Source organism: Phlebotomus papatasi, chromosome 3 (genome assembly GCF_024763615.1).
Source record: "Phlebotomus papatasi isolate M1 chromosome 3, Ppap_2.1, whole genome shotgun sequence".
Taxonomy (NCBI): domain Eukaryota; kingdom Metazoa; phylum Arthropoda; class Insecta; order Diptera; family Psychodidae; genus Phlebotomus; species Phlebotomus papatasi.
This window is the reverse complement of record NC_077224.1, coordinates 12249811-12264885: the sequence shown is the minus strand read 5'-3', so window position 1 is coordinate 12264885 and position 15075 is coordinate 12249811. Positions and strand designations below refer to the sequence as shown.

Genomic DNA, 15075 nt, shown 5'->3' with positions numbered 1-15075 from the left:
TGGTAACTTTAATCAAAGATTTCTCTATCCAATTCCGGAGTAGAGGATTTGCCGGATCCTGTGCTATGGTTGAACGGGTATGAAGTCTTAGGGATTAACGGAAGTTAACCCTCTAACGGGTAAGACTGCCACCAGGCGGTCTTCACAAAAATCACATTTACAGCAACAATAAAGTTTATTTTTAATGGCGCTGGCACACCTTTTTAATTGAGTGAAATTCAATCGATTGAAATTCTACCTCTTACTCTTTCAAACTTAAATTTAGATGTGTTTGTCTCTTTCTGCCAAATGAAAATTGAAATTTCAATTTCATTTTCAAATTTCGTTTGACAAAAAGAGACAACAATATCTGGTTTTAAGTTTGAAAGAGTAAGAGGTAGAATTTCAATCGATTGAATTTCACTCAATTGAAAAGGTGTGCCAGCGCCATAAAATTTTAATTTTTAAAATTTTAAAATTTTTAAAATTCATTTATTTAAAAGTGCTATAGTGTCCTCAGTAATAGTCTTATAAACATCTCTTAAAAGTTTCAACTCATTTTGACTCTTCGTTTTGTTGCTATTCCCAGTTTTGTGTGACAGATCACAGAAAAACCAACATAAAATATTAGTGCAAAAAAACTCATTTCCAATTTCCATAAAAATACCGATTTAAAGTTATCTGACTAAAACAAATTTATTTTTTACTGAAAGATATGTCATTCTACTTTGTATATTTTATTTAAAAAATTTGAAAAAACTAAAAATGTGAATTTTAGAAGCAAAAAGAGTTTCAAAAAATTTTTATATTTTCTCATCTAGCGCTTAAACTAAAAGAGATAATAAAGAATGGATGGTTTTTTCGACTTTATTTTATCATAATTATCCTAGAAAGCATTGTTTTAGAACTTTTCTTCGCATATTAAAGTAAATACCGTTAGAGGGTTAACATTTTGAGATGTTGAGATTTCAGATGGAAGATCAAAAAGTCACAACAGGTGGCGCTGTGATAGCGTCAAAATTCATCGAAATTCAAACTAAATTTTCTCAAAAACGCCATTGTGCAAGTTAATGAAATTTTAGTATGTTGTAGTTCAGTCTAGGACGTTTCCAAAATGGTGCATAAGTGCGCTGTGGTTTCAACAGAACCGGAGATATGAGGGTTCAAAGTTCACGAAATTCAAAAAATCATATCTCCGGTTCTATTTGACCGATTTTGATGAGTAAGATCTTAAACGTTAGATCTCATCAAATGCTACACCTTTCTAAAACATTTGAACTTCGTGGGATCAACAGCAGGGGCCCCACAGTCGAAAAACCAATTTCAATATTACATAACCTAAATTATCTCTACTGTCGCTGAACCGATCTTAATGATTACTTTGACATAACTGTAGAGAACATTTGTGTCTACATTTCGTCGATACATCATTTTCCGCTCAGACTACGCGATCTCTCCGATTTTGTCGTTTAAGTGTGAAAAAATTGATTTTTCCCATAATAACGCTTTGAAATCACTCAGATGCCAATTTGACTGCCTCTACTCCACAAAGACACTTAAAATATGGTTTTAAATGGAAAGTCCCACAAAAGACAACAATTCTTTGATATAGTTGAAGTTCAACAAATGACTACTTGGGGCTCTCTGGATGAAAAAACAAGTTAAGAAACAAAAAACCTCGCTTATCTTGGCTTCTGAGTAATCGATGAGATCGTTCTATGGCAAAATTATAGAGAACTTTCTGGTTTACGTTTCACCCATATATCACTTTTCTGTCACTTCATCCAAATCCTTGATATTTTGGTTTAAATACAAAATTTGTATAATTTCACGAATTTGCTTCAAGATAATTGAATGGCGTTTCTCAACTTCAGCTCTAAATCGAATTTGCGTACATTTCGAGTTAGCTCACATTAAGAATCTCACCTACATAAGCCGGTTAGGATTATTTGTCGCTTTAATCTCTAATTTAATTTAAGATATCAAACCCGAATTATCCGAATATCTTTATGCATGAAATATTTTAAAAATCATTGCTTTAGAAAATCAGTTGCTAATCGATAATTATAAACAAGAAAATTAATTCAAAAGGATAAAACTTAAAATGTATAGTCGAGACACATTTGAAGGGATTACAATAAACTGCAAGAAAATTTGATCTCAGGAACGAATCACTGTACGATATTTTCTAAGACATACTTAGGGCGTAAAATAGTGCGGTGCATTTATAAATACCTTCGTTTAAACAAGCCCTTAAGGAGTTTTTATACATTGAATTTTCATATGATGTAGGGGAAAGTGTCCATGCTTTGAGTGGTCCCAAGCTTTATAATGACCAATTTTTTCCTATGTTTCTGAATAAATGCGAATCCTCAATATATTTTAAAGACAAGACACTTTCCCCTAGTTTTCAAAATATGGATGAGATGAGTCACATTTATTGAAAAACATACGAAAAATTTAGTCATTGTAAAGCTTGGGACCATGTAAAGCATGGGCACTTTCCCCTATTTGAAAAAAAATGTGACTTAGTTTTAAAAGTTTAATATTAAAACCGATATAGAATATTTTTAGAAAAACGTCGAAATTTTGTATAATTTTGCATAAAATTTTCTTTTTGAAATAAAGTACAGGTTGAGGATAAAAGGGATAAAACGATCAGAATTTTTACTCAGAAATACTAATATGACACTGTTATAGAATGAAAACCCTTATCTTTCAACTGTCATGCAAAACAAAATAGGAGAAACTGGGGCTTCACCAAACATGGGGTAACACCAAACACTAATTTTTATTTCTAAACTTGGACTATCTCGACCAATTCTTCAGTGGACAAGCATCCCTATAATGCCTATAAATTTCTATAAGTCTTATCCTTTGAAGTTGAATATCTGATTAAAAAATGGCAGTGTTTGGTGCTACCCCGTGTTTGGCGGTGCCCCAGTTTCCCTTATTTAGTTTTTTTTGCTTCTTTTTATGCTTTGAGGTTAAATTCAACATAACCTCATATCCTAAAATACTCTATAAGGAAAATGAGACAGTAGCATCTCTGATTTTATATGAGCAATTTGTTCTCTTCGTGTCTAAATAAATAAATTTTTGGAAATAATTGTTTTTTTGTTTGAAGAATTTTCTAAAAATTTTTCCTAGGAAGTTTGAAGGTTATGTTAATAATAACCTCACACGTTACTAAAAAACTCTTTAAAAAAATTAGGCCAAATGAAAAGATTTGAAATATGAAATGGATAATTTTGTTTAGCCCTTGAGGGTTAGACTTATCTTAACATAGCATGAAGAATATGTTGTGTGTCATACATCCTCATGGAACTTCTATCTCAACATAGGATTTATGTGTTTTACAAGTTAAGATATATCGAAACACATCAACATCCGGGCAACAAACGAGATAATAATTCACCAGAGAGTGAGAGATGGAAAAAAGCACAAAACTCTATTAAATTATGATAATCGTCATAGTTGAGAACGTCAATTGGAACAAAAGAGACTTTTCCATTGAGCAAAAAGTGATTTTCTCTCCAGTTCACTTCTTTTCTCCACCTTTTGCAAATCCCTTCAGCAGTGTCGTAAATTGTGATGAATATGCCATCATTCCCGCTCTTTTTTATCCTTATCCTCCTCACCATTTGCCCCAGTGATGGTATCTATCGGATCAGACGTCGAGAGAGATGTCCCAAGGTAAATCAATCAGATTGAGACATATCCAAAGGCCAGAAAGAAAGAAAAAATTAATTGAAACCCTTTTTCTTCGATCTGGCCAGGTGAAAGCCATGAGGAACTTTGAGCTGTCGGAAATGATGGGATACTGGTACGTGATTCAGTATTTTGCCTCTACGGAAGAAGCTCCAGAGTATTCCTGCATGAGGAGCATCTTTGATTTCTCCTATGAAGATCTTACGGTGAGTTTTTTTTTCTGCTGGATGATGCGTGGTTGTCCTCAAAAGCCAAGCAGCAAAAAAAAATTGGAAAATCCCGCCAAAAGAATCCGCCAAACAATCACTCTAAATTTCCTCTTATTTTGATAAATGACCGTTCTGCAGCATCCACACATACACAAAATCTTTAGCAAAGTGGATCAAATTCTTGGACTCAAACGTGCGTCAATTCATTCATTTTCTCTTAAAAATCACTTCGCACACTAGCCAACATAAAAATGGGCAAAAATTATCGCAAAGCACTTATACTGAAGCTTGGATCGTTTTTTTTTCCTCTCGGTTTGTGGGGTATTTAATTTTCCTCTTGTTACACTACAAGAGAAGTATTTGCTTGGGCTTTTTTCTTCGTCTTCTTTAGCAAAGAAGACTGGGACTTTTTTGTGCATGAAATTCAGCAATTATTCTACAATGTATTCACTGCAAATTAGAAATTTTCTTTTCAAAAGCACTCCTCGAATAGATGCTATTGAAATAAAACATTTTAGAAGAGATCTACACTGTTAGGAATGGAATGAGAATGAGACGATATAACAATTTCACTGAGGAGAAGGCTTTTAGGCCTCGCACATACTTTGGCTTCGAACACTTGATATTTATCCTAAATTCCACGAATTCGGGAAATGTATGACTAAAATATATTGCCATTAGGTCAGATTTATTAGCTCTGTTCGAAACCAGAATTTGTACGAAGCGTGAAAACCTTCCCCTAGTGTTCAATGAAATTTAAAAATTTTAATGGTATTAATGATATTCAATTTTCCATGTGTTTTTAACCTAAATGAAATTTTAGATCTTTGAGTATTGGTTTGTATTGGTTAGGTGTTAAGTAACTAGTTTTTTTTTTGTTAAAAGCTATTTCGCTGAGAGAGAAATCCGAAAAAGTTAAAATAGCATTCCGGAAATGTTAATTTTACCCTGCAGTATTGATCCAAACCATAATCGGTGTAAATATTACCTTTTTGAGATGTATTGTGGGTTGAAGTTACCCATTTACATGTTAATTTTACACTTAAAAAGGTGTACAATTAACATTAAAAAATGTTGATATATTTTTACACCTAAAAAGTGTTACAGTTATAAGGAAAAAAAGTTAATCGCACCCTCTTTTTTTCTCAGTGTTATTCTTTTTTATTAAAAATAGTTTATAAATTATTTGCTAAAAAAAAATTTAAATAACATTTAAAATTTTTAGCTGACACTATTGAACGCGGACATTAGAGGAAAGTTTTGTATCTTCGGACGGTTTATGCTATAGTCAACTTAATTCTTTTTCTGTATTTTTAATGAATCTTTCATGGTAATATATATTTATAGTTAGTTCTACGACTCAAATTTCCCGATAAGAGCCTGAGTTGTCTGAAGCATGAATCGTCCGAAGGTACAACTTTTCCCTAATATTAAGCATGCTCTAACCATGAAACTATTCAAACATTAAAAAAAAATAATAAGTTTTCTAAGTTATATTTTGCTGTGTATAACTAATTTATTCTTTAAAACTTTTATCGAATTCTTATTAAAAAAAATAGTAGTTCAAAAGTTTGATATTTTACCCTAGAATCGTACGTTTTTCCAGTTTTATTTAAAATTGACATACGTTGACACTGTTAAAGTCGTACTGTAAATCGGAGGATCAATTAATACTAATTGTGAGCATACCGTGAGTAGTGAATCGACATCGATTATTCACCATGAATGGCTGATTTGCAACCAAAAGGGAACCGTTAGTGACAGAGTTCTATTTACTCCCTGAAGGGAGGATATAAAAACTTATCGTTCCACTAATTCTAATGAACGAAACCAGTGTCAACCGAAATTCCGAAAAGCCATAATCTCGAAAAGCCATAATCTTGAAAAGACATAATCCGGAAAAGCCAAAATCCTAATAAAACAAAATCCCGAATGAGTCAAAATCCCGAAAAGACGAAATTTCGAAGAAAAAAATCGCAAATGGGTCTAAATCCGGAAAACCCGGAATCTCTAAAAGCCGAAATTCCAAAAAAATCAAATCCCAAAACAAGTATCGCGAATGGGTTATAATCCTGAATACGCAGAATCCAGAAAAGCCAAAATCCCGAAAAGCCGAAATCCCGTAAAAATTAAATTCTGAACGGGTTGAAATCCCTAAATCCAAAATTCTAAATCAGTCGAAATCTCAAAATAAAAATCGCGAATGGGTCGAAATCCTGAAAACCCCGAATCCCGAAAAGCCAAAATCCCGAAAGGCCTAAATCCCGTAAAAACCAAATTCCGAACGGGTTGAAATCCTGAAAGCCAAAATTCTGAATCAGTCGAAAACCCAAAACAAAAATCGCGAATGGGTCGAAATCCTGAAAACGCAGAATCCTGAAAATCCACAATCCCGAAAAGCCAAAATCCCGAAAAGCCGAAATCCCGTAAAAACCAAATTCCGAACGGATTAAAATCCCGAAAACCAAAATTCTGAATCAGTCGAAATCCCAAAATAAAAATCGCAAATGGGTCGAAATCCCAAAATCTTAGAATCCCAAAAATCCAAAATCCCGTAAAGCCGAAATCCCGCAAAGACCAAACTCCGAACGAGTCGAAATCCCGACAGCCAAAATTCTGAATGAGTCAAAATCCAAAAAAAATAAATCGCGAAGGGGTCAAAATCCCGAAAACCCAGAATTCCGAAAAGCGGAAGTCCCGAACAAACAAAATTTCGAATGGGTCGAAACCCCAGAAGCCAAAATTCTGAATCAGTCGAAATCCCAAAAACAAATACCGTGGTGAATGGGTCGAAATCTTGAAAGCCCAGAATCCCGAAAAACCAATATCCTGAAGAAGCAAAATCCCGAATAAGTCAAAATTCCGAAAACCCGACTTTGCATGAGTCAAAATCCCAAAAGCTAAAATCGCGGATGGGTCAAAATACCAAAAGGACTAAAATCCTGAAAGTCAAAATCCCGAAAGTCAATATACAGAATGGTTAAGATCGTGAAAGGGATATAATTATTCGTAGATTCTTAAAACACAAAAAAAAATCCTCTTGCCTCCAGTAAGCGTGGGTGCAATCGTGGGAGTACGTATGACATTTTAAAGACTTCGGGATTTTGGCTTTCGGGACTTTAGTTTCCAAGTTTCTGGCTTTCAAGATTTTGGCTGCCCTTAATCCGACTGATCAGTCGATTTATGGAAACTGATCGGCGTGATTAACTGATCATGGAGACTAACAACATGTTGATCCTAGCGACTAACCGGCAGAGATCAGCCGAACTGCCACTCTCAATTCACTCGCTGACCATTCTTGTTCACTACTTACTTGGTGGTCCGTTCTGAAAATTTTAAAATAATTTATTTATAACTTAAATTGAATTGAAATTGATAAAGAATTTCTGAAAATTGTTTCTTATTAAGAAAAATGTATATATTTTAAGTTGTACTAAAATAGTTTCCTGTAATTTAAGCGTAGGTTCTTGGTATATTTAGAAGAATTGTAAAAGATGAAATTACGCATATTTCAAGGATTAAAAAGTTTAACAAAGATTAACTGTGGTTTCACACTTGCACATTAAAATTTTAATATGATTCACATTAATTGTCGCTGGTGAGGGTGCAAATGCGTAATTTGTGTGTTTGAATCATTTTATATTCAAAATTTCATCTATTTGTTGATATAATTGGCCCGCAAAATTTGATGTAAATTGATTTATAGCATTAATGCGAAAAATTAATGCGATTTTCTCTTTAATTTTTTAATGTGAAAAATTTTTATGCTTTAGGTAGATTTAAACTTATTTTTGCAGGCCAAGTCCACTTCTTTATCAATAAATAGAAAAATCCCAAATATTAAGTGACTCAAAGACACAAATAACATATTTGGACGCTCACAAGCGACAATTAATGTGAATCACATTAAAATTTTAATGTGCAAGAGTGATAACGCCGTTAAATTTAGGCAAATATCAAGGCGTGATCACGACAAACGGGTTTTAAATTTGATATGCTTGAAGAACTATTTAACAAGTTTTATCACTCTCAAGATAATACTCTGCTCTTCAATTTTTTTAATAAAACGAATTCTTTTGACTGCATCCTCGGCTTAAGATTTCATGTTTAAATTCATAATTAATTTGTTCTCCAGCCGCCCATAGTTCACAGTGTAGGATTTTGCAACAAAGTTATGCGAGTGCCGACATTAAATGATTTACGCACTGCTCAGTTGTATTTTGTGGCATTATTCGTCCATGAGGTACATTTTGCCATCATGTCCAACATTTGTGTGTTGAATGAACTTGGCACATTGCACTTGAAGCTGGAGTACTTCTTGCCACAGCCTCCAATTCACCCCAGAAGAAGGAGCAAGTCAGCAGGTGACGATTAATTGTACTGGATGGAAGAACGTGCTGCGCAAGCTCTTCTTGTGCTCAATTGTTGTACCTTATTTTTCGCCTCCCCGACCAACAAATTCAAGTCCACAATTCACCTGAGGTGAGGTGCTCCCAATGGGACATTCGCGCTGTGAATTGACAAAAAGACCGTGAGTGCAATTTGCTCACAAATTCACAATTGCAAATGAGACCAGGCGCCTCCACTGGGCGTATCCGCGACGGTTTTATTCTTGGGCGAGGTGCATAATTTTTTTTTTAATGTTTATGTTGATAGGGTATGAGGTCTTATTGAGGTCTCTTCCGGTGCTAATGTGCTGGATAAGTTTGAAGAAGGGACAAGGAATAAAATTGAGCTGAATTCTAAAGGGTATGCAAATTCCTAAAACGGATGCCTCTTACATTAAAAGAGTTGAGAATTTGTTGCAAAATTTAAAGTTTTAACGACTAAATAACTCCAATTTCAAGACTAAATTAGATTTTTTAATAAAAATTTATTGAAATATAAAATTCTTGAAGGACTTTTGATAGTGATATTGTTAATATTTCAAGGATAAGGCTTTTACACAGAATAACTCGTCGAAAGAAATAATATTAGGGTAAGTGTGCCAAATTCCGGCCAGTTTGCAATTTCGGCCATATTTTTTGTTCCTCGAATTTCCATGAATTTTTAGTTTTGGGATACTCTTGAGATTGTACAATGCAAATAAAAATAACAAAAAATGTCGCTTCGACGAGCAAGATGATCTGAAAAAGATATTGAAAGAATTCTGGAAGGGCAAGGAATAATGAGAATGAAGGTGGCCGAAATAGGCCACCAATGCTATGTCTACATTTTTATTCATTTTAAAATGTATTAAGAATGATTTTAGAGAAAATTAAGATGGTAAACTGTCTGCAAGGTTGCAAGCAACATTCCTTATAAAAAGTAACAAAAATATTCAATTTATTATTAAAAATATTATATTTCAAACTTGAGACTTTATCGCTTGCATGCAACTATGCCGAAATTTGGCACACTTACCCTATATTTGCATAATCTCTAAATTATTTTACTGTTTATTTTAATTTCAATTCTATTCTATAAAGAAGTTTAGGAATTAAATATATACATCTTCTTTTATATAATGGACATTGTATACAAAACTTGTCTAATTCGTCTAAGACAGTATAAACTTTCTTAAACAGCCTCACGATAATTTTAGGTAAACACTTTTTGAAAAGAATACAATACAATGACTATCAAGATTCAGTTATTAAAACTATTATAGACCAGTTTTCAATTCAGGCATCACTCTGTCTTATTGGTCTAGAGCTAACATTCGTCTAATTGAAAAAATGAATGACTTGTCATTATGATTTTCTCTTGTCATTTCCTATAAAAAAAGAATTTTAATGTGAATTCATGTTTATATTCCATTTCAATTTTGTTAGACAACTCGTCTAAAATTGTTAAATGGATCACTTGATTTCAGTGGTCTAACAATAGAACTTGTATAATTCATTTTTCATACTTACAGTTTATTTAACTTAAAAAGAAGCTTGTTTTTTCTAATTGAAGGTAATTTTAATGTTTCAGTTTCTCTAACTCGTATAAACTTATCTCAGTCTTTTGAAAAACTCGTCTAAATAAGTAAAATGTACCACTGTGTCTTGTAAAGTAAGTGGCAAAATTTTGTTTAATTCCCAATGTTAGTTAAAGTAAGTAAATTTTGTACTATTATCAAATTATTTAATTTGATAGACTCGTATAATATTTTAAAGTACTCGTCGAAAATGGGAAACTAATGAACTTTAAAAAAAATAAACTCTTAGCATATTCCTAGAGGTTTTTTTTTACAGATTTTACGTTGGTTGTTCTTAAAAAAGTGACTGGTACAACTCGTCGAAGAGTATCGAATTAGCCCAGAAGTATGACAAAATTCCAGTGAATTGCAAACCCCTGGTCCAAATTCTCCTTGCAATTTTGCGTATATATGAAATGTCTGCTGAATGTGCGAGAATGTCTTTTCCTGCTCTTGGCCATTTTCCCTCTCTGCACTTGGCAGTCTCATTCGCGATGTCTGGCAAATACTTGACCTCCTTCCTGTACCAAAGAGAATTAACATAATCTGCACGGTGTTTGTGTGTATGTGTGTGCGAAAAGAAATGGGGAAGGAGATTGTACCAGAGAAAGAGAATGAGGAAGAAAAGTTGGTATGATGATGAAATTTTATTATTGATTGACTCTTCTTCTGCAATTACAGGTGACAATGAACTTCACGTATATCTACGCAGATGATCCACTCCATGAGCTTCAGCAGGGAAATATTACGTGGATTATACCTAATTTTGCAACATCTGCTCACTGGGTGCACACCGAAGACATTTGTAGGTTTCTCAGAAAGATCACGTCTTTCAGTCCACTTTTCTAAATATTGAGTTGTTGGTCTTAAAATGTCGCAAAGAACATTATTTAATTAGAAAGACCATAGTTAAAGCTCTATCTAGTGGATTGAATTAGATAAGGTCTATCACGCTAGGTCTAATCTCTCTCCCTTCAAACGTTCATGCCTTCGAATAATGTGAATTTCTTTTATCTTCTCTAAGAAACTTATACATAATTATCACGTAATTATCAATAATTGATGATAATAGAAATGTGTATGTCTCTTAGGAAAAATAAAAAAAATTCACATTATTCGAAGGCATGAACGTTCGAAGGGAGAGTACTTTCCCATACTCCAGCATGGTCTGTTGATCCTTTGTACTGATTGTGCTGATCTACTTATCTTCTGCAGATTTGGTCGGTTTGCACATCTGTTGCTTTACCGATTGTTATCGATATACCGATCTTTTCGATAGTTCGTGCTGATCTGTCGATGTTTTGCAAACAGCATATTGATTTACCGTTCTTTACTTGAGTATTTACCATACTGCTGACTTTCAGAAATTTTGTCAATTTGCTCATATTGATAGCTTGTATTGATCTACTGATCTTTTGTAGAGACCTTTATCCATCTACTGATCTTTTTCAGAGATCGTCAAGATCGCAGAGTCTGCCAAATCGATCGTACCGATTTGGCAGAGATTGTATCGATCTATAAATCTTTATCTAAGTTTGCGACGATCTATCGATCTTCAGAAATTTTGTCGATCGGCTCATCTTTAGCTGAGATCGTATCACCCTATTCTACTCACCTTTTGTATAAACATTGTGATCGATTTACTGATATTTTCCAAACATCGTATAGATTTACGAATCTTTTCTTGAGCCTGAGTCAATTTGGGTATGCTTAGCTGAGATTGTATCTATCAGTCGATCATTACCTGAGTTTGCGCCGATCTGTTGATCTTCAAAAATTTTGTCGATTTGATCATCTTCAAAAATTGTCGATCTGCTCATCTTTTGTAGAGATCCTTTTGATCTAATCTTTTGTAGATATCGTATCGCTTTACCAATTTTTTTCTCCATATCGACAGCTCGCCATTACGTTCTCTATAACGAATAACTCGCGAATGGCCAGCTTTACAGGAGAGCGTTTTCAAGTTGAGATTTTACATGCTCAGTATAGGATTTTAAGATTTGAAACCCCTATAACTTTGGGAATAATTGACTTTCCGGTATAATATTCAAAGAATAAGTCAAAGAATACCCGAAAAGCGAAAAAACGAATCTCGCTAAAAATCGCCTTATTCAAGTTGATTTGTCGATATTTTGTAGACATCGTTTGAGATCCACCGTCTAGAGACTTTATCGATCCGTGAATGTTTCGCAAAGATCGTATTGATCTATTGATCTTTACCTAAGCTTGTGCCGATCTGATGATGTTATGAAATTTTGTCAAGCTGCCTATTTGTTGAAAAGATCATGTCGATCTACTGATCTTTTATATAGAGATCGTACCGATCTTACGATCTTACGCTCGTATCGATCGTATCGATCTCGAAATTTTTTACAGAAATTGTAACGATCTATTGATCCTTACCTGAGCCTGTACAAATCTGCTGATCTTTAGAAATTTTGATTACAGTAGACTCTCTCTCAATTGGGCATTTGGGGCGAAATATCATCCAGTTTATCGATAGATTTGGGCGTCAAAGCCTTTGTAAATTCCACAAAAAGCGCTCAATTATAAAGGATCACGATAAAATAGACAGAACTACAGCGAATTTGAGCGAATTAGCTTCATAATTGAACATGAAAATTGTCAACAAAATTTTCCGCCCGATTGAAAAAGAGCCGATTGAGTGAGAGTCTACTGTATCTTCTCATCTTCAAAAATTTTGTCGATCGGTTCATCTGTTGAAGAGATTGTTTCTCTCTACTGATCTTTTGTATATATCGTATTGGTTCACTGATCTTTTGCAGAGATTTTATCGATTTGCCCATTTGCTGCGGAGATCATATTGGCTTACCGATCTTTTCGAAAGGTCAGAGGACCTACCGATCTTTTACAGAGATGTTGTCGATCTAGAGTTCATTTGGATATATTTTGTCGATCTCCTGGTGCCTTGCAAAGGTCGTATAATATTAAATCAGATATATTTTTTTTAAAATCGTGCCGATTTGAAGTCCTTTTGGAAAACTTCTGCTGATCTTATTTAGAGATCGTAACAATCTGCCGGTCTTTTGAAGAGATCATCTCAGTCTGTCGATATGTTTCAAAGGTTTTGTCGATCATCTGGTATTTTGCGGTTTTTCCCCAATAGTTTGTAGTGATCGTATCGATCTGGCGATTTATCGAAAATTTTGTGCATATCTATCAATTATTATGCATTATCTATCATTATAAATTTTCTTCTTAGAAAATGATTTTGCGACATTTTAAGCTCTACAACCCAATGGTATATATAGTTTCTCAATTGATGTCTCTTCTTCGGCAGATGAAGGAATTTACAACACTTACATAATTGACACTGATTACAAGTCATGGGCCCTGATAATGCACTGTGCTGAGAAGACAAAAGATCCACCAAGATATCTATCAGCACTTCTTCTGTCGCGGGAGCAACATCTTGGGATCAATGTGATTAATTTTCTAAGGTAACACAACTTGTGTCTATTCCACTTCCCATCTGCAACATTTTCTAGACAATGAAATTAATTTCAATTTCTTCTCTTCAACTCCGTTGCTGGGCTTTTGCAGGGAGAAATTACCAAGGTACGACATTGATATCTCATTCATGTTCCCAATTGAACAGGAGAAATGTGACGAAAGTGGCTCCAAATCAACGGGACTTGGTGTTAAGCAACCGATGAAAGTAATCCACAAATAAGTCCGCTTCTTCGTTAATTCGCTCATTTTCACTGGGTGTACCAAATCTTTTTGGTCATATGGAGGAATTCTTTTGCCTCTCGCAAAAGATAGTAATACAATGTTGAGCATTAAAGTATGATGGTAAGCATGTGTTCTTGTGGTAATTGATCCCCCTTTCAGCAATTTTAACTTTCTTCGCTAGATCATTTTTTTTCTTTCGTTCCTTTTCTTTTCTCTATCTTCATGAGTCATTTGCAAAAAAAGCTCTCAAATTGATTCCAAAGCAATTGTCCAAGAAGTAAAACAATGTAATAATAAAGAAGAAATTGGTGGGAATGAAAGAAGTTGCTCTTAATTTAAGATTTATTTTCTCAATCAAATAAATTATCGTTTTGTTGATCTACAAGAGATAACATTTTTGATGAATTTGCTAAGAAAGTAAATAGTAGAGTTACAGGACAGAATAGAGGGGATTCCTATATAGTTGCTACTGCATAAGGTAAAAAAATAAATTAGCGGAATCCATTAAGGGAAAGTGCCTTTTCTCGGTCCCAAGCTTTATAATGGCTAAATTTTTCCTATGTTTTTCAATAAATATGACTCATCGTACCCAGATTTTAAAAACTAAGGGAAAGTGTCTTGTTTTTAAATTGCAGATTCACATTTATTGAGAAACATAGGGAAACTTCAGTCATTATAAAGCTTGGGACCGTGAAAAGGATGGGCACTTTCCTCTAATGCTCAAAGAAAGTTCTAATTTATTTCTTTTTATTTAAATTGGATATCATCTTTTAAAATTTAAAATATGAAGCGTGTCCACGATAAGATTGTTCCCAAGAATAATGCTTTAAAAATGAAGTCTACATAATATTAACAAAGAAAGAAATATATTTTTTGAAACTTTAATTCATTGTAGATTTATTTATATATTAGTTTTTTTTTTTAATTCAAGATTGTCGAAATCTTATAGGGGAGACCGGGGAGGTTTGGGACACTTTTTCATGTTTTGACTTTGAGACACTATTCCAAAAAACCACGATAGCATATCATAGTTTTATGCGGTCTATAGGATACTTATGGGTATTGACTTTATAAAAAGTACTCGATAGAACTTGGAAAACAAATGAGTTTTCTTGGAGAAGATAAAACATTTAACTCGACGCTTTGTCCCAAACCTCCCCGATACGGGGTAGTATGGGACATATTTTTTCTCGCATAATTTGCATTATTAGAGCACGTTAATTAATTTTACATACTAGATTAAAAATATTTCTGATAGAAATAAAAATATTTAATCTTTTTATTCATACTTAGAAATCAATATCAATTTTATTTGTATTGTAGATTCATTTATTGTCAATCAATTATTTTAAGTATTTTCTTCTTATTTTCCATCTACCTTTCTTTGCTTTTTTATTCTAAATATTGTAATCATGATCATCAAATTCCTCAGGCGAGTAGATTATCTTAACACTTTTAGTTTTGAACTCATTGCCGGATTCCTGTTTGATTTTGCGACAACTGCATGGTACCAGTTTTATCCTTATTTCTTTGAAT

The 15075-nt window shown here is 33.6% G+C and overlaps 1 protein-coding gene across 1 annotated transcript; it reads left to right on the top strand.

The window, feature by feature from the left end:
- Positions 1-3452: 3452 nt before the first annotated feature.
- On the top strand, positions 3453-14424 carry LOC129807772 (uncharacterized). The gene is made up of 5 exons (XM_055857252.1): positions 3453-3675; positions 3759-3896; positions 10525-10648; positions 13145-13304; positions 13408-14424. The coding sequence occupies exons 1-5, from the start codon at positions 3574-3576 to the stop codon at positions 13535-13537; spliced, it is 654 nt and encodes a 217-aa protein (XP_055713227.1). The 5' UTR covers positions 3453-3573; the 3' UTR covers positions 13538-14424.
- Positions 14425-15075: the final 651 nt, after the last annotated feature.